Here is a 26,073-nt window from a genome sequence, read left to right as displayed (position 1 = left end):
CTTTAAAAAATGTGTTTATCTAATACATATTATAAAGTCTTCCTATCAGACATTCTCAAATCGTACTGTTGTTCCAAGTCATGCAATTTTCTTTCTTGGCATGTGAATAAACTTCATGTGTACATTTGTGCTTTCAGTGAATTATTCTAATGCTCATTTTTGAGGTTAAATGTGTAGGAATATATCATACAGTATCTGTCAAATTATAAAATCTGTCTCATATTTAAACAGTAGCACTGTACAAATAGTAGATTTTTCTTGACACTATAAGGTTTCACAATTAATCTGAGAGCAAGTGATACACTGCCTATATTTCATTCATTCTGACACAGTCTTTGATCATCAAATAATAGGAACAAATGGCTCTGCTGTTTTGAATATGAATTTATTTATTTTTGTGTGTTAATGCTCTTTTCTCACAGTGTTTTATTCATTGTTAACATGAAGTTTCATGTCCCAATGTTTTTGATACAACCAAACAAGTAGCCAATCAATGAAAAGTGAACTAAGAGCTTTAAACAGTTAATGCTTTTATTACCAATTAGCAAGCAAACAATTTTGAAATTCACCCTGCACTTTGCTAGTACTATCCTTAAAAAAAGTGGGCATAAGCTACAGTAATGTAACGTACCCTCTCTCCTAAAATAAAACAAAATAGCAGAGATAAAACTGTAATCATAGTAAGATCCCTGTAGTAGCAATGAAGGAAACAATAATCTATCCAGCTCTTCATGTATGGTAAGATATATGCTGCTTAACACCTTTCAAGGCAAAATGATTCCTTGAAAATGACACCCTATGAAACAAATGATAAGACAAGGGTGTAAACTTCAAAGCCAAGGCCCAAGAAATACCAAGGACAGGCTGATTTGCTAAGCTGGTGTTTGCAGTAATTTGTTCCAGAAACAACGTAGCTCACACCACATGATCATTGTTTTCGAGTCAACTTTTAAGTCTGATAACTACTATAGATCTTCTTCATCTGAATCATCAGATTCTTCCAAAGCTTCCTGGAATGAAGTAAAATAAGTAGTGAAGAACAATTCTTTTGCAAAAGGACAGGCTTCCATAAATATAAAACTGCGAACATGTGAACTATTTGTCATAGAAATAAATCGTTTAAATGAAGGGAGGTAACGAAGATAGAAAATAATGTCTGCACAAAAAGTTTTATGTGCTTAAGTAATCTGAAGTTATTCTGGGTTTTTTCACATTTCTGCATGGCATGAAGACATAATAAGATGTTTTATACTTGCTGCTTGAACCCCAGAAATGGATATAAACAACCACAGTGTTGTACTCACTTTTGCATACTTTTCAGCAGCAACATGAATCTCCTTAGGGACCATCTGATGCTTACCTCCTGTTACTGCAAGAGAAATGTCTACATTGCAGTGCTTTTACTACCTATATTCATACCACGTGACTCACTAAAACTTACGTTTGCCAGAAACTCGTGAAATCCAGCAGTGACCATAAGCAAACCTAACAACCTAACATCCTGACTGGCTATTTTAGTTGATATAATATTTATTCTCTTTTAATTCACAAAAATGTGCATGAGATAAATGCTTAGATTTGGTTGGGAACATGGATTATTATGACTTAAAATGTAGCCTTATGTCCTGGCCACATTCATGTCTATTTCATCTTTGATGATTCAGGGTAAATGAATCAATGTGATTGAAAAAAAGGTGTTGCTAAAAATATGTACTGAAAGATTCAAAATGGAATTAATGCAAGCATTTTCCTCTCTCTTCAAAATAAGAGCTATGACTATGTCAGCAATACCATAATACTGCAGGTTATCTCATGTTTACGTTTTTTTTCTTTCTTTAAATCTTCAGAACCTAAACATAAGTGACAAGTGATGCATGAATATGCAGAACTACTCCTGATCTTAGCCCTTGGTTTGAAATGGAAATTAAAACACTGAATTTGAGGATTTAGCTGCACAATACTGACTGCTAACGCAGGCAGTCACTGAATTATAGCCAGAGCCATGTGTCAAAGATCCTTATTAAAAATAACATTGTATAAAAGATCTGCATCTCTACATAAAAACAGGAAACAGTATAAAGAATTTAAAAAATTCAAACTCCATGGTAACTTACCTTTCCCAACCCAGCTCAGTTCGAGCTCAAATGATTTGTCTTTAACCTCATCATGAACAACATAAATTCTGAAATCAAAAATACACTTTTATAAATACTTTTTTTCAATAACGATTAAAATTAAGAAACCTTTCATATTTAGCTTAGTTTGAATATGCAAGATGAATTTTCAATAAATTTTGACAATGAGGTATTATGACAAAATAAAAATCCTCCATCCACCCAAAAATTCAAACTTGCACTACTAATCTTTAAAGTTAAGCATACTTTAAGTACATACCAGTATTCTGTAAGGCAAACAATTTAGCTGTGCAAGACTCTTACACATCTAAAATAAAGACTATTCATATCAGTATGCGTTTTACTGTTCAAAGTATTGAGCCAATATTTACTTTAAATTGTTTCCCCTATGAAAATGAGAGTTCACTAGCTGCCAACTAAGTTAACTGCATGAAGTGTTTAATATAGTAAATATCTTTTTCTGATCCTGGTAATAATTACTCTTCTTATATAATTATAATAATTACTCTTCTTATATAAAGAACTCTTCAAATTAGCACCTTACATTTTTGCAACTTCCTTTACAATTTCTTCCATTGTCATATCCTTCATCTTGAGCTTTTCAATTTCAGTTTTAGCTGTCTGTTTTGCTTTGCCAATAGCACATCCATAGTATCCCTGTAAAATGTATTATTGACATTAATATATAAAATTAATTTGCAATTCAATAATATGGCAGACTTAAGCAGCTCTTACAACCTACAATAATAATAATGTTGAAAAAATATGCTCAGAAAAGAAGTCAAAATCATGACTGCCTGGGAACCCTACATTCAAACCTCTCTCACTGGCTATATTTCCTTTCGTTTGTAAGTATCTTGAGAATGGAAGGTTTATTCACTCATATTTTTGGAAGTATCATAACACAGCCCAGTCATTTGGGAAAAAATGTTGCATTCTGAGGCGACCAATGGACCTTTAAAACTCAGATAATTGTTTAAATGACTCACTTTTAAACCTTAAGAAATCTTGAACAACTATAGGTGAAACAGGCTTCTTTAAGCAAAAAATCTTACAGACAACTGCTTCATTCTAATAAACATGCTTATAATGCTAGACAATTACGTAAACACCAAGGAATATATATTTCTGTTTTCTCTTAAAAGAGAGCATAGCTATTTACTAGTGAAGGCTTCTTTGCACACATTACCACTAATTCAAATCTAAACAAGTTGACATACAGCTAATAAAAAAAAAAAATATATAACATAACTTTTGATACTCATTTTAGGAAGTTAAATATAAGACATCTAATGTCTTCCAGAGACTATCCAAGCAAATGTTGAATAATGAGGCAATGTTTAATAAAAGACCAGGTACAAGCTAAAGTGAGCACAGTTCTTTGACCATTATCTAAAATTGTGATATTAAAAAATTACCGCCAACTTCACTGATTCCTTTTAAGAATTTTACATAAATAAAAAATTTTCTTCTATCCCCAAAGTGCAGCCAAACATGATTAGCACTCATTCATACACAAATTTAATTTCAATAGTCTATCCTGTGCTATTGGAAATAGCATGAAATACATAATTATTATGTAAAACAGTTGTGGTTAAAAGGAAAAGGAAAGAATGTTATTATCAATCTGCCAGATCTAATATGACTCTCTTCCCTTTGAATGTAGTTGCAGTATTCATTATTCGCATCCCTCTACTTTCAAGAAGCATATATCTAGTTTTTCTACCCCCTGAAATGTATGTCTTTGCAATTTTGTGGGTTATGTTTGTGTGAGAGACAGAGACAGATCTTTGTCAGGCATGTCTAGTACACCAGGTGGCTGTAGTGCCACCTTTAGATCCAACATGTTGAAGCTGCTAAACCTAGCATTGCATTTGACCAAAAATAGAAGTACTCACCCAAGACACCCCTGATGGTTCAATAAGGTACATTTCTGGCCCTTTATCATCATATGAGGCAACAATCATGCTCACACCAAATGGTCTCACAGCACTGTGCAAAGTGTAAGCATGCACATACATGGACAACCGATTTGTCATATGCTGCAACAAAAAAGTGACAGGAAATTAAGTATATAAAGGTATATCTAGTAGTTTGTAAACAGGATCAAACAGCAAACAAAGCATGGAATAAACTAAATACAATTAACAATTACCTTCCATTATTTAATGCAATGTCGTATTAATGGAAGCATACATAAACTAAAACTGACACCACATTAGTAACCCCTGCAGTGCAGAAGCTGAAAGACCTGAAGCTCATAGGTTTTTAAGACCAAGTAGGATGCAGGTTTGCTACCTGAAGCATCGTGGACTGCTATGTGGATGTCCTTGCAGGAGGTATAGGAGTGTCACAATGTGTGTTGTGTATTCCTTTTCCTTATTTGTGTGAATTTAAATAATAGTAAGGTGTATCTGATGCCCCTCATGTTGGCTGTGAAAGTGAAAAGCTCAGCATGTGATCTGCTACAATACATCATGTGAAACTACACCAAAATTTGATGGGAGACCAATTCTGAGGACAAAAGAGCTGCCTGGAGCCATAGTTATAAAGTGATGGTAAGTTGAAAGGGGCAACATCAGAAGACGGAGGTCTGTAACACATATGCAATAGGAAAGCTGATTTTGCTAAGTTGTCAACAATAATCTGTAGTACCCCGAAGAAGGAAGAAATAAGAAGCTTGTTGTGGCCATAGGAGTTACCATGATTACCAAGTAACATCCAAAACTCCTAGAAGATGCTGAGAACCTGTTGCTGGTGTGGATCAATGGGAAGCAGTTAAAAGGCAATTCTCTGGCTGAAGGTATTGCATACGCAAAAGGTAAGGGTGCTGTATGTGGACTGTGTCAGGAAGACACCAGGCATGTCATCTGAAGATGAGGAGGCATTTTAAAACAAGCCAGGGATGGTTTGAGAAATTTAAAAAGAGAACCAGCATACACAGTGTAGTGCAACATGGAGAGCTGCGAGCTCTGATAAAGCTGTTCCAGAAAAACTTATGCTCGAGTTCCAAGAACTCATTACTAATGAGGTTCAGAAAAATCAACTAAATATGACATGGAGGGCCAAAACAAAGCCTGGGCCACACAGCAATTTTTTATTGTGGGTCAATGAAGTACAGTATATTATTTATCATTGCAACTGTACACCTGCAGGACAAAGAATTTGCTACTGTCTGTAGATTTTATCATTTTGGATATGCAATATGCATCACTCTTGTTTTCAGAGCCCTCAAATATGCTCTTGAAGTGAAATTGCATATATAAAATTTTTCATTTTGGCTTATGCATTAACAGTTAACTAATAATCTGGAGCTGTTTATTTTGTTTGTCTGAACCAGGAGCAATTAATAGTTGCAAAATAATAAGTTTTCAATGTTACCTTCACTTGTCATAAAAATTGACAAGCTTGCAAATTTGGGTAAAAAAAAGTATCAAAATGTGATGAAAACACATTTTTGCACCTTTGAAGTAGTGCCTCTTTGCAATGAAATGACAGAACCCTACTTTTTATGTTGTTTTCTTTTGGTTTTTTTTTCCTACACATCACAGAAATACACATAACACACATTTCCAAGTGATGCAGGAAATATTGCCTGCTGCTACCTAAACAGACCTTCCCGCACATGATCTGCCAGCAGATACCCCTCTAGACCCACTAACAACCAGTCAAATAAAAAGACCTAATGAATTGATCCATCCTGGTATCATCCAAAACTGTAAGCATAAATAAAACTTCTTATCCATATTTGTTTTTAAGTTTAAATACTTAAGTTTAACAACTTAGAGATTAGACAATATATTCACTTGTAAAGGAATAGGACTGCCATAGTTAAAGCGATAGTTTGAAGATTCCTCTTTGGCTCTCTCCACAAGCTGACGTGCATCTGCTAATAGGCCTGCAACAGTCTAGATCAAAAGGATGGGGGGAAGGAATTTTATATTTCTCTCTATATATATATACACACACACACATATATATGCTTACAGATAAAATAAAACCTGCAAATTATTTTTCAAACTCTTTGTAAAACATCAGATAATCTATTTCACCTAAAAATGTAAAATGAAATAATCAAGGAATAGTAAAGTAACCTCATATATGGACAACAAAGCTTATTATTCTTCTATTTAAATCTGTACCAAAATACAACACTTTTCATGTTTTCACAGAAAATAATTACAGTGAGACATTTTACTATTTTTGTTTAATTTACATTTTATGTTCCCAAACATTCTCCAAGTCCTACAGACATGCCATCCACATTACACAATAGGGTTCTCACCACTCCAATGTGTCTATCAATGTTAAAGATTCGTTTGTTGGCACCCTGTTCATACAGCTTTGATGTGACTAGCTTTTCAACTCCAAACACCACACCATCCTTGCCTCTGATCCCTATGGCAGTGCTTTATAAAATACAGGAAATACAAACTTATTCCAAACATTGATTGTAAGATATACAAATGACTATCCGACATGGAACATATCTTTTATCCTTTCTTTTTTATTACTGCATAAATGCTAGACTAAGATTAAGCACTCATGTACAATTACTAGCAAACCTTCATTTCAGATCACACCTATTACTGTTTTTGGTACTTTTATAACATAAAATAGTCACTCAATAATCTTAAAACATTATCAAGTTTAGTAATCGGAGAACTGTATAAGAGAAACAACATGATTCCATAGTTTAATGCATTACAGACAGAAGCGGTTACACTATGCATTATACTGTAGTCATCAGTTTTAAAACACCAATCTGAAGCAGTGACCCTAATATCAAAGAACTGGTTGTTTCTACATCACTTAATGTATCATATAGCTGTCACATCAAGAGTGTGCACTCACCCACTGTTTTCGACTGCCTTCTGCGCATATTCTACCTGAAATACTCTGCCATCAGGGGAAAAGTGTGATGCTGACAGGTCATACTGGAAATCATAAGACGATAAATATGTTGAATGTTTTGGTCAGTAACTATTTCCCTTTATTATTCTCGCAAATATCATACTGTAAAATAAAATTGAAATATAATTCATTGCGTTGTTTGTATATTGATTCTGTTGAATGCTTTGGTCAGTAACTATTTCCCTTCATTATTCTCACAAAGATCATACTGTAAATTAAAATTGAAATATAATTAACTGCTTTGTTGCACTTGCTCAAAACCGAAATTCAGTAATCCTCTTTTACCAATATCACTATTTGAGTTAGCAGATAGACACTTAAGCCACCAAAAACTGTTGCATACTTACCCAGTGCCAATGGAACTCATTTGTAGATTTTTATGAGTTCTTTTTTCTTCTTCTTCGTCTAAACTCTCTTATTCACGTTTCTTCGTCTCGAAGTAAGCTTTGTCATGCAGAACTTACTTCCGTTTTCTTTACGCATGCGCACTTCCTTAGTTGAAGACAATTTAAGAACATCTTTTTTTGAAAATATAGGAAGTCTTAGAAATAAAGGTCTAAAAACTAGATTTTTATACAATGAGGAGTATTTTCACATGATTCAATTTTGGTTTGATTATGCTATACATTTTTAGAGAGCATATTGCTAAAAAGAAATATAAAACAAAACAATTTTCGTAGACTTAAATCCTCAAAAAGAGTAAATGGCATAACTCTATTGAAAAAAAAATCCACAATAATAATAATAAATGCAAAATTTGTAAATTGCATACTCACACTCCTATTACTATTGAGAAATACCATTTACAAGATAAAGAACTGATTTAAGTTAAGACAAATGTACCTTAAGAAAAATATATACAATGAGCACGGCATGGAGTCTGGTTCACCTTTTTTTTTTTCCTTGCAAGGGAGATAGTATGGAAAAAAGTCTGGATTAACATAGTTAGTTCCCTTTCTCCGATTGCTTGTCGTACAGCAAATTTTGATGCGGCCACAATTTATGAGCTATATAAGGTCTTATTCGGAATTTTCGTCAAGACTGTATATGTAGATTCTGTTGCTATGTCTGCTAATAATGTTGAAAATGGGGTTTATTGTGGCATAGTATATTTCTATTACCTTTTGATTTGTTTCTAAACAGTTCAGCAGTTTTTTTTAAGAGTGGTGGTAGCAGTACACTACTGTCATGATAGCCAAGAATGCACCGATCACCATGCCAAGCATCATCCACTAATAAAAATGATAAGCATACGAATAAAAGTCTGGTAAATCTGAAAGAATAAATCCAGAGATTGTTTTCCTCCTTCAATAATAATAAAGTGAACTTATACAGTTCCATATCCCAGTCCTATAGGCAGACTTAATGCGCTTTGCAGGAAAAAAACAACTGCACAGACATGGACGCATACAGCAAACATAGAATGCATATTAGATAAATGTTATGTAGCCAGAAGAGTTTCCCAGGGTGCAAAGTTCCACCCTCAACACCATCACCACCACCCTCAACACACCATCACCCACCACCACCACCCGTGAGCAGGACGCTGCGATCTGTTTTTGCGGGAGGTGTGAATTCTCCCACTGGGATCGATTGGCCACGAAGCCACCGCATGCGTTGGATAGCATTGGAAATATTTGTGCTGCTGAACTGTACATCAGACTGGTCTAACCCCCATCGAGTGTCAGATAAACACCACATCAGCGTATAGTGGGCGATGAGTTTGCTTAATAATTCTTATCATCGTGAGTGTTTACTATCACGCGTCCCAATTTCTAACTGGTGTATCATCATCACAGGCGGTCAAACTGATTAAGTTGAACCTTGAGTCACAATACTCACTACCACCACCGCCACTGTAAAATCATTGCCCTCAATCTTCTGAGTTAATGTCCGGGCACACGCCATAGAAACATTTCCAAACATTTCCTTCCGCTTCTATTTTCGGTAGGAAGACACGGGTCAAAGATCAAGCGTCAGTGCAGAGCCAGAGAATCGCACACTCGGCTGGGGGTTGATTAGTGGCTGGAAAAATGATGGTGAAATTATTATTAACAACAGGCCCAGCATCATAAAATACTTGGCATTTGCAATTCCAGTAGTGCACTCAGTGCAACATCGCTGCTTTCCTCTCGTGATGTGTTTTTAACGTGCTTAGATTATTATTATTATTTTTTTTTTAGGGATGAGGGTGTGGGATTCGTTACTGTCGCAGCTGGCGTGAATGATGTGGAGTGCGTGACAGCCTTCGTAAAGTACCGGGTCACCTCGGCAGCTGCTGTGCTGCAGGTGTACGTACATCACTCAAGCTCAGTCGTGCATGCTACACGCATGGTATGCACTTATTGATTTTCGCGCACGTGCAAAAGAATATTGCAAAAACAAACCTGCACAATGAGCTGCTGGTGTAATTTAATTTATCGACAGACTGGCTTTTGACGTCTAAGCTCTCACTCATATTAGTGGGAGGATTAGCAGTTGGGGAAGGGAGGTACACTCGTAACCTCAACGGAATAAGATGGCAGCAATAGTTTGACGACTTTATTCTGGCACCCCGCTTTAAATTCGTGAAATTTAATTAATCTGAAATTTTAAAGATCCGTTGATATTTTTAATATATATAATTGTTAGCATATCCCACCCACCCCCACTTTCCCACTTAGGTTAAATTATCTCATTCTTATTCCCTTCACTCCATATCCCTAAATGCAATTAAAAATTTTATAATTTATAGTATACACAAATTAGTGTTTGTCGTCTCTTTTTTCTTCTTTCCTCTTTCTGTCTTGTTGAATGAGGAAAAAATGGTTTCCGCACCTAATGATGGATTTACACCAGGTGCTTCTGTGTAGTGGAGCAGCTTGTACCAGGTTTTTGCTGGTTGCTGTATATTATCGGCCACAAAGCCGTAACGATGAAGATGATCCGGCAAAGATAATGGCAGATAGTTTTGACAGTCATGCAGAAACTCTTCAGAAGCTGTTGATTTTCTGATACCTGGTCTTATGGAACTGACTATAATGCAAGTTGGTATGTGTTTGCTGTGAAGTATTGTTAGTAATGATCAGAACAAGGACTCGAGAGAGCACTCCCCTCCCCTTTCCGATAAAGGCCATGGGAACTTGTACTTTTTATTTTAAAAAAGTTAATAAACACGGGGAAGGAGGGACACTAAAGAGGAAAGAAAATACATATGATTTTTAAAACGAAGCTGTGCATAACAGGCTAAGCTGCTTTGTCCTTTGCCGATTACTCTGATTTTTTTGGCGAAGTTTTATTGCTTACAATCGTATTTATTCCTTTCTGACTTTTCTTTGTGTCTTCTTTGATCTTGAATTGTGTTCTCGTTTAAGTGAATGCTTATGTTGTATGATTTTATGACCAAACTGTCTTTATTCTTCCATTTTGTTGTCTTCATCTCAGTTTGCTTTTGATACTTTGAATACTCTCATTTTTGACAAACGCTTTTCTTTCTATTGGTCGATTTTAGTGTTTTAGTCTGCTGGTCATCGCAAGCCACGACCTCTTCAGGGTTAGAATTATAACATTTCCTTCTTTTCTCCTGTTGTGTTCCACTCGTCTCTCCCAATCCAGACCCCGACGTGCTCGTGCCCATTGCAGGTGTGAAGGTTCTAGTTCCCTGACAGCCGTCGACGATACATTTTCTAATCTCAAGATTCTGCGCCTAATGAACTGTTTTGTGGAAACAAAACTGTTGAGATACGTAACCTCAACAATGATGAACAGGGTTTGGGCCTTTCGGAGATGAACCATAGTGAGGTGACACCATCACGATACACTCTGCGTTCTGTGCCACGCATGTCTGGTTCTGGAGGAGGCCTGGGCGGATTGTTCAGATACCTTGGCTGGCTGATTAGTGTTACCAGTGTCGCTCCTAAGTTTTCTTCTTTGGATATCTTCAAATTAAGTCTCTTTAATGCCAGTGGGCAATGCCGACAGGTTTGCTGATATTCCATGAGATTCTTGCTAACCCGTTTCTGCTGAGTACGTTAGGTCCATAGTACTGCAGTTTCCAAGAAATCCTTCTAGCCTTTTCTTTGATTGTCTAGAATAGCTTTTACGTCTCTTTTGAATACTTTTGTTTCGTCTGAAATTGCTCCTCTTTCAAACACTAACTGGTAAGACCTCGTCTTTAGAAATACAGCTTGAATTCTGACGATTTAAAAAGCTACAGACCAGTGTCTACCCTCTCAGTTCTCTCGATAGTACTTAAACGTACTTACTCATGCGACCGTCGGTCACTCGGCCTCAGAATTACTCAGTAAACCGCCTCGCCGATGTCAAATGAGATAAAATGATACAATGATACTCGTTGTTCCTTGACACAACGCTGTGATAATAAACTTGTCTTGTGCTGACAGTACACCTGGAACCTGTCATACCGTGATGAGCAAGGACAGAAATGTGTAACTGAACTTTGACTCCACTTAAAATTCCTCGTAAAAAAAAAAAAAGTCTTTGTTCTTGTAATGCCCACACCTCCTGGAATTCTATTTGTCTCATATACAACAGTTCTCAGAATATTTTTAAATAATAATTTCTAGGACTACCTAAGTGCCAAATACAACAGCATACACAAAGCTCTCAATATTCCAAGGAATAGCAGTTTTTTTGGTTTTAAGAATTATAAAAGACAACTATAAATTACAAATGCTTATCACAACTTTTTTCCCCCATTTTGTTGTCCACCTCATTTCCGTCCATGTTTCAAATCGTATGATGCTGTTTCTTAATATATTTTTCCATAGATATCAACGAGTATTTTTCTGTTAAAATACTTCTTCTGACATTTAAAAAAAAATTCTCCCGACATTCCATTTGCCTTAAATGAGTGTACACGAGATAAGCTTATTCAATAAAAGTTTAATTCTGATGCTTGATTAACAGGAATTCAGACACTTTGACCTTGAAGAACATAATAATAAAAAAGTATTTAATGAAGAATTACCAACGACTATCAGACTGTCAAACTTATTTTCTTTTCTGAGAATTTCAAACAATTGCCGTACTGCTTCTACATGTTATCACTGGCCTGACCCTTCAATTAATACATATTCTCCATGCCTGGTGATAAGCTTGTAAATGTTGACAAAAGAAGAAATAGGCTAACAACATGGATTCATGTTATCACAAAAAAACTTACAGATCACATTTGCTTTAAAAAATGTGTTTATCTAATACATATTATAAAGTCTTCCTATCAGACATTCTCAAATCGTACTGTTGTTCCAAGTCATGCAATTTTCTTTCTTGGCATGTGAATAAACTTCATGTGTACATTTGTGCTTTCAGTGAATTATTCTAATGCTCATTTTTGAGGTTAAATGTGTAGGAATATATCATACAGTATCTGTCAAATTATAAAATCTGTCTCATATTTAAACAGTAGCACTGTACAAATAGTAGATTTTTCTTGACACTATAAGGTTTCACAATTAATCTGAGAGCAAGTGATACACTGCCTATATTTCATTCATTCTGACACAGTCTTTGATCATCAAATAATAGGAACAAATGGCTCTGCTGTTTTGAATATGAATTTATTTATTTTTGTGTGTTAATGCTCTTTTCTCACAGTGTTTTATTCATTGTTAACATGAAGTTTCATGTCCCAATGTTTTTGATACAACCAAACAAGTAGCCAATCAATGAAAAGTGAACTAAGAGCTTTAAACAGTTAATGCTTTTATTACCAATTAGCAAGCAAACAATTTTGAAATTCACCCTGCACTTTGCTAGTACTATCCTTAAAAAAAAGTGGGCATAAGCTACAGTAATGTAACGTACCCTCTCTCCTAAAATAAAACAAAATAGCAGAGATAAAACTGTAATCATAGTAAGATCCCTGTAGTAGCAATGAAGGAAACAATAATCTATCCAGCTCTTCATGTATGGTAAGATATATGCTGCTTAACACCTTTCAAGGCAAAATGATTCCTTGAAAATGACACCCTATGAAACAAATGATAAGACAAGGGTGTAAACTTCAAAGCCAAGGCCCAAGAAATACCAAGGACAGGCTGATTTGCTAAGCTGGTGTTTGCAGTAATTTGTTCCAGAAACAACGTAGCTCACACCACATGATCATTGTTTTCGAGTCAACTTTTAAGTCTGATAACTACTATAGATCTTCTTCATCTGAATCATCAGATTCTTCCAAAGCTTCCTGGAATGAAGTAAAATAAGTAGTGAAGAACAATTCTTTTGCAAAAGGACAGGCTTCCATAAATATAAAACTGCGAACATGTGAACTATTTGTCATAGAAATAAATCGTTTAAATGAAGGGAGGTAACGAAGATAGAAAATAATGTCTGCACAAAAAGTTTTATGTGCTTAAGTAATCTGAAGTTATTCTGGGTTTTTTCACATTTCTGCATGGCATGAAGACATAATAAGATGTTTTATACTTGCTGCTTGAACCCAGAAATGGATATAAACAACCACAGTGTTGTACTCACTTTTGCATACTTTTCAGCAGCAACATGAATCTCCTTAGGGACCATCTGATGCTTACCTCCTGTTACTGCAAGAGAAATGTCTACATTGCAGTGCTTTTTACTACCTATATTCATACCACGTGACTCACTAAAACTTACGTTTGCCAGAAACTCGTGAAATCCAGCAGTGACCATAAGCAAACCTAACAACCTAACATCCTGACTGGCTATTTTAGTTGATATAATATTTATTCTCTTTTAATTCACAAAAATGTGCATGAGATAAATGCTTAGATTTGGTTGGGAACATGGATTATTATGACTTAAAATGTAGCCTTATGTCCTGGCCACATTCATGTCTATTTCATCTTTGATGATTCAGGGTAAATGAATCAATGTGATTGAAAAAAAGGTGTTGCTAAAAATATGTACTGAAAGATTCAAAATGGAATTAATGCAAGCATTTTCCTCTCTCTTCAAAATAAGAGCTATGACTATGTCAGCAATACCATAATACTGCAGGTTATCTCATGTTTACGTTTTTTTTCTTTCTTTAAATCTTCAGAACCTAAACATAAGTGACAAGTGATGCATGAATATGCAGAACTACTCCTGATCTTAGCCCTTGGTTTGAAATGGAAATTAAAACACTGAATTTGAGGATTTAGCTGCACAATACTGACTGCTAACGCAGGCAGTCACTGAATTATAGCCAGAGCCATGTGTCAAAGATCCTTATTAAAAATAACATTGTATAAAAGATCTGCATCTCTACATAAAAACAGGAAACAGTATAAAGAATTTAAAAAATTCAAACTCCATGGTAACTTACCTTTCCCAACCCAGCTCAGTTCGAGCTCAAATGATTTGTCTTTAACCTCATCATGAACAACATAAATTCTGAAATCAAAAATACACTTTTATAAATACTTTTTTTCAATAACGATTAAAATTAAGAAACCTTTCATATTTAGCTTAGTTTGAATATGCAAGATGAATTTTCAATAAATTTTGACAATGAGGTATTATGACAAAATAAAAATCCTCCATCCACCCAAAAATTCAAACTTGCACTACTAATCTTTAAAGTTAAGCATACTTTAAGTACATACCAGTATTCTGTAAGGCAAACAATTTAGCTGTGCAAGACTCTTACACATCTAAAATAAAGACTATTCATATCAGTATGCGTTTTACTGTTCAAAGTATTGAGCCAATATTTACTTTAAATTGTTTCCCCTATGAAAATGAGAGTTCACTAGCTGCCAACTAAGTTAACTGCATGAAGTGTTTAATATAGTAAATATCTTTTTTCTGATCCTGGTAATAATTACTCTTCTTATATAATTATAATAATTACTCTTCTTATATAAAGAACTCTTCAAAATTAGCACCTTACATTTTTGCAACTTCCTTTACAATTTCTTCCATTGTCATATCCTTCATCTTGAGCTTTTCAATTTCAGTTTTAGCTGTCTGTTTTGCTTTGCCAATAGCACATCCATAGTATCCCTGTAAAATGTATTATTGACATTAATATATAAAATTAATTTGCAATTCAATAATATGGCAGACTTAAGCAGCTCTTACAACCTACAATAATAATAATGTTGAAAAAATATGCTCAGAAAAGAAGTCAAAATCATGACTGCCTGGGAACCCTACATTCAAACCTCTCTCACTGGCTATATTTCCTTTCGTTTGTAAGTATCTTGAGAATGGAAGGTTTATTCACTCATATTTTTGGAAGTATCATAACACAGCCCAGTCATTTGGGAAAAAATGTTGCATTCTGAGGCGACCAATGGACCTTTAAAACTCAGATAATTGTTTAAATGACTCACTTTTAAACCTTAAGAAATCTTGAACAACTATAGGTGAAACAGGCTTCTTTAAGCAAAAAATCTTACAGACAACTGCTTCATTCTAATAAACATGCTTATAATGCTAGACAATTACGTAAACACCAAGGAATATATATTTCTGTTTTCTCTTAAAAGAGAGCATAGCTATTTACTAGTGAAGGCTTCTTTGCACACATTACCACTAATTCAAATCTAAACAAGTTGACATACAGCTAATAAAAAAAAAAAATATATAACATAACTTTTGATACTCATTTTAGGAAGTTAAATATAAGACATCTAATGTCTTCCAGAGACTATCCAAGCAAATGTTGAATAATGAGGCAATGTTTAATAAAAGACCAGGTACAAGCTAAAGTGAGCACAGTTCTTTGACCATTATCTAAAATTGTGATATTAAAAAATTACCGCCAACTTCACTGATTCCTTTTAAGAATTTTACATAAATAAAAAATTTTCTTCTATCCCCAAAGTGCAGCCAAACATGATTAGCACTCATTCATACACAATTTAATTTCAATAGTCTATCCTGTGCTATTGGAAATAGCATGAAATACATAATTATTATGTAAAACAGTTGTGGTTAAAAGGAAAAGGAAAGAATGTTATTATCAATCTGCCAGATCTAATATGACTCTCTTCCCTTTGAATGTAGTTGCAGTATTCATTATTCGCATCCCTCTACTTTCAAGAAGCATATATCTAGTTTTTCTACCCCTGAAATGTATGTCTTTGCAATTTTGTGGGTTATGTTTGTGTGAGAGACAGAGACAGATCTTTGTCAGGCATGTCTAGTACACCAGGTGGCTGTAGTGCCACCTTTAGATCCAACATGTTGAAGCTGCTAAACCTAGCATTGCATTTGACCAAAAATAGAAGTACTCACCCAAGACACCCTGATGGTTCAATAAGGTACATTTCTGGCCCTTTATCATCATATGAGGCAACAATCATGCTCACACCAAATGGTCTCACAGCACTGTGCAAAGTGTAAGCATGCACATACATGGACAACCGATTTGTCATATGCTGCAACAAAAAAGTGACAGGAAATTAAGTATATAAAGGTATATCTAGTAGTTTGTAAACAGGATCAAACAGCAAACAAAGCATGGAATAAACTAAATACAATTAACAATTACCTTCCATTATTTAATGCAATGTCGTATTAATGGAAGCATACATAAACTAAAACTGACACCACATTAGTAACCCCTGCAGTGCAGAAGCTGAAAGACCTGAAGCTCATAGGTTTTTAAGACCAAGTAGGATGCAGGTTTGCTACCTGAAGCATCGTGGACTGCTATGTGGATGTCCTTGCAGGAGGTATAGGAGTGTCACAATGTGTGTTGTGTATTCCTTTTCCTTATTTGTGTGAATTTAAATAATAGTAAGGTGTATCTGATGCCCCTCATGTTGGCTGTGAAAGTGAAAAGCTCAGGCATGTGATCTGCTACAATACATCATGTGAAACTACACCAAAATTTGATGGGAGACCAATTCTGAGGACAAAAGAGCTGCCTGGAGCCATAGTTATAAAGTGATGGTAAGTTGAAAGGGGCAACATCAGAAGACGGAGGTCTGTAACACATATGCAATAGGAAAGCTGATTTTGCTAAGTTGTCAACAATAATCTGTAGTACCCCGAAGAAGGAAGAAATAAGAAGCTTGTTGTGGCCATAGGAGTTACCATGATTACCAAGTAACATCCAAAACTCCTAGAAGATGCTGAGAACCTGTTGCTGGTGTGGATCAATGGGAAGCAGTTAAAAGGCAATTCTCTGGCTGAAGGTATTGCATACGCAAAAGGTAAGGGTGCTGTATGTGGACTGTGTCAGGAAGACACCAGGCATGTCATCTGAAGATGAGGAGGCATTTTAAAACAAGCCAGGGATGGTTTGAGAAATTTAAAAAGAGAACCAGCATACACAGTGTAGTGCAACATGGAGAGCTGCGAGCTCTGATAAAGCTGTTCCAGAAAAACTTATGCTCGAGTTCCAAGAACTCATTACTAATGAGGTTCAGAAAAATCAACTAAATATGACATGGAGGGCCAAAACAAAGCCTGGGCCACACAGCAATTTTTTATTGTGGGTCAATGAAGTACAGTATATTATTTATCATTGCAACTGTACACCTGCAGGACAAAGAATTTGCTACTGTCTGTAGATTTTATCATTTTGGATATGCAATATGCATCACTCTTGTTTTCAGAGCCCTCAAATATGCTCTTGAAGTGAAATTGCATATATAAAATTTTTCATTTTGGCTTATGCATTAACAGTTAACTAATAATCTGGAGCTGTTTATTTTGTTTGTCTGAACCAGGAGCAATTAATAGTTGCAAAATAATAAGTTTTCAATGTTACCTTCACTTGTCATAAAAATTGACAAGCTTGCAAATTTGGGTAAAAAAAGTATCAAAATGTGATGAAAACACATTTTTGCACCTTTGAAGTAGTGCCTCTTTGCAATGAAATGACAGAACCCTACTTTTTATGTTGTTTTCTTTTGGTTTTTTTTTCCTACACATCACAGAAATACACATAACACACATTTCCAAGTGATGCAGGAAATATTGCCTGCTGCTACCTAAACAGACCTTCCCGCACATGATCTGCCAGCAGATACCCCTCTAGACCCACTAACAACCAGTCAAATAAAAAGACCTAATGAATTGATCCATCCTGGTATCATCCAAAACTGTAAGCATAAATAAAACTTCTTATCCATATTTGTTTTTAAGTTTAAATACTTAAGTTTAACAACTTAGAGATTAGACAATATATTCACTTGTAAAGGAATAGGACTGCCATAGTTAAAGCGATAGTTTGAAGATTCCTCTTTGGCTCTCTCCACAAGCTGACGTGCATCTGCTAATAGGCCTGCAACAGTCTAGATCAAAAGGATGGGGGGAAGGAATTTTATATTTCTCTCTATATATATATACACACACACACATATATATGCTTACAGATAAAATAAAACCTGCAAATTATTTTTCAAACTCTTTGTAAAACATCAGATAATCTATTTCACCTAAAAATGTAAAATGAAATAATCAAGGAATAGTAAAGTAACCTCATATATGGACAACAAAGCTTATTATTCTTCTATTTAAATCTGTACCAAAATACAACACTTTTCATGTTTTCACAGAAAATAATTACAGTGAGACATTTTACTATTTTTGTTTAATTTACATTTTATGTTCCCAAACATTCTCCAAGTCCTACAGACATGCCATCCACATTACACAATAGGGTTCTCACCACTCCAATGTGTCTATCAATGTTAAAGATTCGTTTGTTGGCACCCTGTTCATACAGCTTTGATGTGACTAGCTTTTCAACTCCAAACACCACACCATCCTTGCCTCTGATCCCTATGGCAGTGCTTTATAAAATACAGGAAAATACAAACTTATTCCAAACATTGATTGTAAGATATACAAATGACTATCCGACATGGAACATATCTTTTATCCTTTCTTTTTTATTACTGCATAAATGCTAGACTAAGATTAAGCACTCATGTACAATTACTAGCAAACCTTCATTTCAGATCACACCTATTACTGTTTTTGGTACTTTTATAACATAAAATAGTCACTCAATAATCTTAAAACATTATCAAGTTTAGTAATCGGAGAACTGTATAAGAGAAACAACATGATTCCATAGTTTAATGCATTACAGACAGAAGCGGTTACACTATGCATTATACTGTAGTCATCAGTTTTAAAACACCAATCTGAAGCAGTGACCCTAATATCAAAGAACTGGTTGTTTCTACATCACTTAATGTATCATATAGCTGTCACATCAAGAGTGTGCACTCACCCACTGTTTTCGACTGCCTTCTGCGCATATTCTACCTGAAATACTCTGCCATCAGGGAAAAGTGTGATGCTGACAGGTCATACTGGAAATCATAAGACGATAAATATGTTGAATGTTTTGGTCAGTAACTATTTCCCTTTATTATTCTCGCAAATATCATACTGTAAAATAAAATTGAAATATAATTCATTGCGTTGTTTGTATATTGATTCTGTTGAATGCTTTGGTCAGTAACTATTTCCCTTCATTATTCTCACAAAGATCATACTGTAAATTAAAATTGAAATATAATTAACTGCTTTGTTGCACTTGCTCAAAACCGAAATTCAGTAATCCTCTTTTACCAATATCACTATTTGAGTTAGCAGATAGACACTTAAGCCACCAAAAACTGTTGCATACTTACCCCAGTGCCAATGGAACTCATTTGTAGATTTTTATGAGTTCTTTTTTCTTCTTCTTCGTCTAAACTCTCTTATTCACGTTTCTTCGTCTCGAAGTAAGCTTTGTCATGCAGAACTTACTTCCGTTTTCTTTACGCATGCGCACTTCCTTAGTTGAAGACAATTTAAGAACATCTTTTTTTGAAAATATAGGAAGTCTTAGAAATAAAGGTCTAAAAACTAGATTTTTATACAATGAGGAGTATTTTCACATGATTCAATTTTGGTTTGATTATGCTATACATTTTTAGAGAGCATATTGCTAAAAAGAAATATAAAACAAAACAATTTTCGTAGACTTAAATCCTCAAAAAGAGTAAATGGCATAACTCTATTGAAAAAAAAATCCACAATAATAATAATAAATGCAAAATTTGTAAATTGCATACTCACACTCCTATTACTATTGAGAAATACCATTTACAAGATAAAGAACTGATTTAAGTTAAGACAAATGTACCTTAAGAAAAATATATACAATGAGCACGGCATGGAGTCTGGTTCACCTTTTTTTTTTTCCTTGCAAGGGAGATAGTATGGAAAAAAGTCTGGATTAACATAGTTAGTTCCCTTTCTCCGATTGCTTGTCGTACAGCAAATTTTGATGCGGCCACAATTTATGAGCTATATAAGGTCTTATTCGGAATTTTCGTCAAGACTGTATATGTAGATTCTGTTGCTATGTCTGCTAATAATGTTGAAAATGGGGTTTATTGTGGCATAGTATATTTCTATTACCTTTTGATTTGTTTCTAAACAGTTCAGCAGTTTTTTTTAAGAGTGGTGGTAGCAGTACACTACTGTCATGATAGCCAAGAATGCACCGATCACCATGCCAAGCATCATCCACTAATAAAAATGATAAGCATACGAATAAAAGTCTGGTAAATCTGAAAGAATAAATCCAGAGATTGTTTTCCTCCTTCAATAATAATAAAGTGAACTTATACAGTTCCATATCCCAGTCCTATAGGCAGACTTAATGCGCTTTGCAGGAAAAAAACAACTGCACAGACATGGACGCATACAGCAAACATAGAATGCATATTAGATAAATGTTATGTAGCCAGAAGAGTTTCCCAGGGTGCAAAGTTCAGTTAAAAACTTTAATCTAGCCTCCACATGCCCCTGTCCATACCACAGTTTAAGTCATAGAACATATCTAATAGGTAAAAGCCTTTTTTTCAGCTCATTGTGTCGACTGCAGAATGCCTAGTATTTGAACACCCAAAATCAGCTCACAAGCCGCCAGAAGAAAAGCCGGTAAATCCAGTCTGTAGTCTCAAGACAACTGTTTGTCATCCATCATGACTCACAAAACAAAACACTTTAGTTTCAGTGAAAAATTATGCCGAAACACTGCGATAATCTTTAGAAGAAAATGATATAATGGAAGATATGTCTACTGCGTGTATGCAAGAGCACCAAGTTAATTGAATAAAATCCAAAAATGTTAAATTCGGTATAAAATATGTAATAGTTACTGATCTACAGCTCGTAGTACAGATGTACAAAGTCACTCGTAATCTGTGACAAAAGCAGGTCGACATAAAGGTGGAAATAGTTCTTGTCCAGTGATCAGATCATCGTAGACATTAGGATCTATATATACATGCTCACGAAGTAGAGAGGATCAAGCACATACACATTTTGACCCAGTCAATACACAAAAGAATTATTGCGACCTCCAGATTAGATAGCGATTTATTTGTTATTACTGCCCAATTTTGCTTAGGAAACAGGCGTGTAACAAATTGCTACTTTAAGATTTATTTTTATAAAATATTCTGTACTTTAAGAAAAGAGACAGAAACCGAATATTTAATATATCGACAAGAAAGTTTTAATTGGTCTTTTTGCTTAAAGCTGGGATTGTACTACTAATAATACTAATACTACTAATAATAAAAACAACTAAATTACTGATTACAGGCAATAGACAAATCATTTATATGTATTTATTAAATAACAATAATAATCGCAAAATTTGTATCGTTCATTCTCACACTCATAGGGTGCATAAATGACGGTCTGTAGCCAAACACACCCAAAGCCCGGCCAGCTCTTACAGCAAAAGACGAGAGAGACATATTAGTCCAGCCAATCAGATTACCGCGTTCTTGATATCGTGCGACTGGTGATGGACAATAATTTACCTGCAGCTGTCGTCCAGCGTCAGATGAAGCTGGCCACGGCCCATAATGCACAGCCTGCGTAACTGGTGCTCGGACGATGCCTCCGCCTTGCATAAAACTTGCAGCTCCACAAAGCCCGGCCTGAGACCCACTGACCAGGCACTGACCCGCGTAATTTAAATAATTACTGATACAACAAAGGCCCCGTGCAACCTTTGTCACCCTCTGTAAAAGCTCGGTGAATGCGGACCTGGCCAGAACCCTGACCAACGCGGGCTCTGGAACCCGCGTGTATGGGGAGGATTTTACAAATCCAATTGTTGATTGGTTTCAAAATGGTCTTTCACCAAGGCGGGTGCTAATTAATGTGGCCGCTTTGATTCCCTGGGTCTCTGCTGTACTCCATTAGTTTGGGTATTGTCCAAGTCTTGGTGGCTGAAACAACGTCTGGCAGGAGGTTCATTGCGGTCGCTCGAAGTGGTCAGCTTGTCACCTGCTGCTTAACGGATGGTCGTTGCGAACAAAATACTATCCATTATGGGAAAGATGCCGACAATAATCTTTAGTCTGCAGGTGTTCCTGAATGAGGGAGAAAGAGAGATGAACTGTGTGCGCTTGCTTTCGAATCTACATTGTTCTTCACTCTAGTAGTTTCCTCTCTCTCTCTTTCTGGTGTTATTTACGCTTTTGTGTAAGAAACAAAAAAAACTAGGTGTGTACATATATATAAATGTCATATATACACATATATATACAAACAGTCATCTTTCGGCAAAATACTTAGAATTTAAAGGCAATGTAACAACTCATAACACATCTGAGTGCTTTGAAAATATGACACGAAGTGAGCTTCGTACTTTTGTTCTGGCGGAAACTGTGACTCAGAATATTCGAGTACCTCTGTAACTCCTCTAAACCTATTGGCTCAGGCCGGAAATGAAGAGCATTAATAGCCGGATATCTTTAACGATTCTTCTTCCCAAGACTTTCGAATAACCGTTACATAGACACTTGAAATCGCAATTGAAATGACGTGTGTTAACATTATTGATGCTAAGAGTTTTTCATTTGTGTACTTTCTTTCTTCAGCAACGCAGTGAAATGTTTACGAATATTCGACTGCTTGTTAACGGCTTATTACTTTTTCTATTTTTGAAAAATAAAGTGTTACTTTTGTATTTCGTATAAACTAAAATATTAGTTCGTATTATAACTATTTGTAAGCTATATCTTACATAGTGACGTCTATTTCGGTCGTGTTGCTGCGCATTACAAATATTATTATTATTATTCCGATTAGGTTTTTGTTACATACTTCAGAGTTATAACTACATTTCCCCCAATCTACCCTTCTCAATCGTCGACAAAAGACTTTAGATGCACGTTGTTTGTTGTCTTTGTTTGTTCTCTTGTGTCATTGGTAAATATGTAAATGCAAATGCACAGTCATGCAGTGACCATCGTGACCACGTACAAACACTTTCTATTTGTCTCTCTATCTCTCTCACGGTAGGACCAGACACCGGTCCCTATAATTCTCAATTAATCACGAGTAATGGAAAGTAGCACGTTTCTTTTTGCTCGTCACGGTCATCACTGCTGGATACATAATGAACTAAACAAGCCAGGCGCCGAGTGAAAGGGTGAAGGGAAGGACCACGCTAGGAAGACCGGTGCTGGGAGACTAGTGGGCAGTTCTGCAATCTTTGGCGAAAGTCTCGGTGCTGACAAGTAGAGTCTGACAGATGTCAGGATCCATCTCACCTCACACTGCGCTCTATCTCTTTCAAACAGCCGATAAGACCACACTGGCAGCGCGGCTGATGGCTTTGGCATGGTCTGGCCACTTCCATCTCTGACTGGGAGAGGAGACGGAAGAATAAAGGCGATGTGAGGTGCTGATGATTATGTCTAGAACCTGCATGGACAAGTAGATGATTGAAATGCTCTGGTCTCAGGGACCATAGCCCTCGTGCTGGTGGAAGTGGTGGTTGAGACATTACGCAGGTCATCTGGGTGCAGATGGTCTGTTGCAGCCTCAGCGAGGCAGACGATAGCACTAGCCGTTAGACGGTGCGGAGATGATAAGTTGCAGTTCAAAGGTGTCTGCAGCGTGGCTGCCATGTTGCAAGACACTGGCCGTTCTTTGTCATGTCACGCCAGGTTGTGACATGAAATCAGGAGATAACTGGCAAAAGATCGGGTAGGACTTACACTGCACCCACTCACCCACCCCAACAAAAAAATCACTTGCATATAAAGAATTCAGTGGAATAGAATGGAATTTTGAAGAATGAAGAATTATTATGTTTTATTATATTGAGCTTCTATGTCAGCACGCCTTCATGTTCTTTTGACTTTTTGATTAGTGATCTCATCTAAGGGGGACTTGGAACGATAAACTGAAAACTTGTTTGTCAAATCTGTGTTCGTTGGTTCTTATGTGAAAACAGCTTTAAGTAACTTACAAACAACTATATTACATTTGTGTGCTGCAAGACACAGCTGCACGGATTGTTTTGTATGTTTTGCTGTCGTAAACATTAAAAAAGGACCATCCAATCTGATGGAACGATTGTATCTGACGATGATGTATTAACAAACAAGCTTGTTTTCCTTAAAGTAAAAATTAGTTTTTGTGTGGTATAAACATTAGTCAGAAATGAGTAAATTCATAATAGCGGACATGGCGTTACGAAAGTGGCAACTACCATTGGTCTTAGTGTCAGCCGGCAGTTGTATCAATGGAAAGAGAAATAACAATTAGGCTTCACTTGATCTGTTTCATCAAAGTCGTAAACTTTACAATTTCTGTTTTCGTCCAAATCCTCTTCACATTTTTATTTTGCAGTCCATGCGGTTTCAGTCACTAAAGTACACAACAACCGATAAACAGTAGAAGGTTGGCCAAAGGTCAAGTCTTCGTGCACTCGGCCGTTGTGTGGAGTCGTGGCATCTACCACCGCCTAGAACGGAACTTCATAAAGCTCAACTCTACGAATTCAATGACCTAGCCCCCTTCCTCCGCTCCCCCCGTTCCCCTTTTCTAGCCAAGAAGCCATTTCTTTATCAAATGCAGCCTCCGTGACTGGCTGGCATCAAACACTTTCGTTAGCGAACCAGACGTTTTATCAGCTGGACCTCGCAGACTGCGATAGTTTTCTACCTTTTTCCCTTCCCTCACCCATCCAGTTTTTGTTGTGGAAAAAGGGAGCCAGGGGCTAGGTCACCAAACGGTCAGCTTGTTCCCTAACCAAACGCAGTTGGAGGAAGGAGGGGTAGGGGGTTTCGCGAGGGAAGGAAGCAGCGATCGGGGGATAAGGTTCAAAGCACATGTAGGGGAAAGAGGTGGGGAGGGGATAAAAAAAAAAAGACCGTAAAGATGAAACCTGGGTCGCACTAACGTTGCCGTGTGGTTCCAAGCTCACGCTGCTGCTAGCCGCAAGCTGAGACATGATCTCCCGCTGACCTCCTCGCCGCAAAAGGTCATAACATGTGACCCGAACTTGACCACGCTCGGTGCAGTATGGAGCACAAGGGTGTAACATGACGGGGAGCAAGGACCTAAGAGGAGAGAACAAGGGGATAGAGGAAGGAAGGATTCAGCTTGCTTTTTTTCATAATAAAACGTGTTTTTCTGAGCCTGTATTTACACTTTCATGATTTGACTCTTATGTGAAAACACCAAGTAGCGATGTATAGTAAACATGGGTCTTCACACACACATACTCTTACTTGATCATGGTAGGACCTTGTTTCCTTTAACAATGGACACAATGTCGAATTATTTGAAGTGCACATCATAGTCTTTCTTATACGACTACAGAGTTGTCAAAAATCCCGTGTGAATGCGCGAAATATCATTTAGCACCTTATTCTTATGCAATAATCTTTATATGAAAAGCTTGCATTTTTCCTTTCCACGAAATGAAGATAGTTAACTTTTGAAATTAACAATTTATTTAGCTGCATCACAAACCGCTTCGCTAACGGAGGGTCGGGAAGACAACACACACCGGCCAGTTCAAGATGGCGCTGAGTGGACGTTACTATTCTGAATCAATACAGGAGGACAGTTCAAACGGACAGTTGAGTGAAGATAACAAAGAGCAGGAAGGGCAGGTGCTTGTCTGAATGCAGAAGACACAAGAGAAGCTGACTGTGAGCTATGATGACCACAGCAGCTGCTGAATGACACACACTGACCGGGGCCGCATGTCTTAATACCCCTGTGGGAGCTACCCGGTATTTTTGTCCTTTAAACTTCTTTTAATAGAAAA

General features: G+C 36.3%; 2 protein-coding genes across 2 annotated transcripts; both read right to left on the bottom strand.

The window, feature by feature from the left end:
* Nucleotides 1-366: 366 nt before the first annotated feature.
* On the bottom strand, nt 367-7,522 carry LOC112570573 (proteasome subunit alpha type-3-like). Its single transcript, XM_025249084.1, has 9 exons — nt 7,397-7,522; nt 6,990-7,073; nt 6,421-6,544; nt 5,942-6,043; nt 4,034-4,177; nt 2,680-2,792; nt 2,115-2,182; nt 1,305-1,369; nt 367-1,010 (listed from the first exon to the last, which is right to left on the bottom strand). Exons 1-9 carry the CDS (start codon nt 7,414-7,416, stop codon nt 966-968), a joined length of 765 nt encoding a protein of 254 aa, XP_025104869.1. The 5' UTR covers nt 7,417-7,522; the 3' UTR covers nt 367-965.
* Nucleotides 7,523-12,591: 5,069 nt separating this feature from the next.
* On the bottom strand, nt 12,592-19,745 carry LOC112570574 (proteasome subunit alpha type-3-like). Its single transcript, XM_025249085.1, is given in 11 exon segments — nt 12,592-13,236; nt 13,530-13,594; nt 14,341-14,408; nt 14,908-15,020; nt 15,616-15,623; nt 16,267-16,402; nt 18,167-18,268; nt 18,646-18,769; nt 19,216-19,273; nt 19,276-19,297; nt 19,622-19,745. Coding segments are annotated over 11 exon segments (762 nt in total). The 5' UTR covers nt 19,643-19,745; the 3' UTR covers nt 12,592-13,191.
* Between the last annotated feature and the right edge of the window lie 6,328 nt (nt 19,746-26,073).

The sequence above is a fragment of the Pomacea canaliculata genome, linkage group LG8, assembly GCF_003073045.1.
Source record: "Pomacea canaliculata isolate SZHN2017 linkage group LG8, ASM307304v1, whole genome shotgun sequence".
In the NCBI taxonomy this organism is placed as follows: Eukaryota; Metazoa; Mollusca; class Gastropoda; order Architaenioglossa; family Ampullariidae; genus Pomacea; species Pomacea canaliculata.
This window is presented reverse-complemented; position numbering and strand designations above follow the sequence as displayed.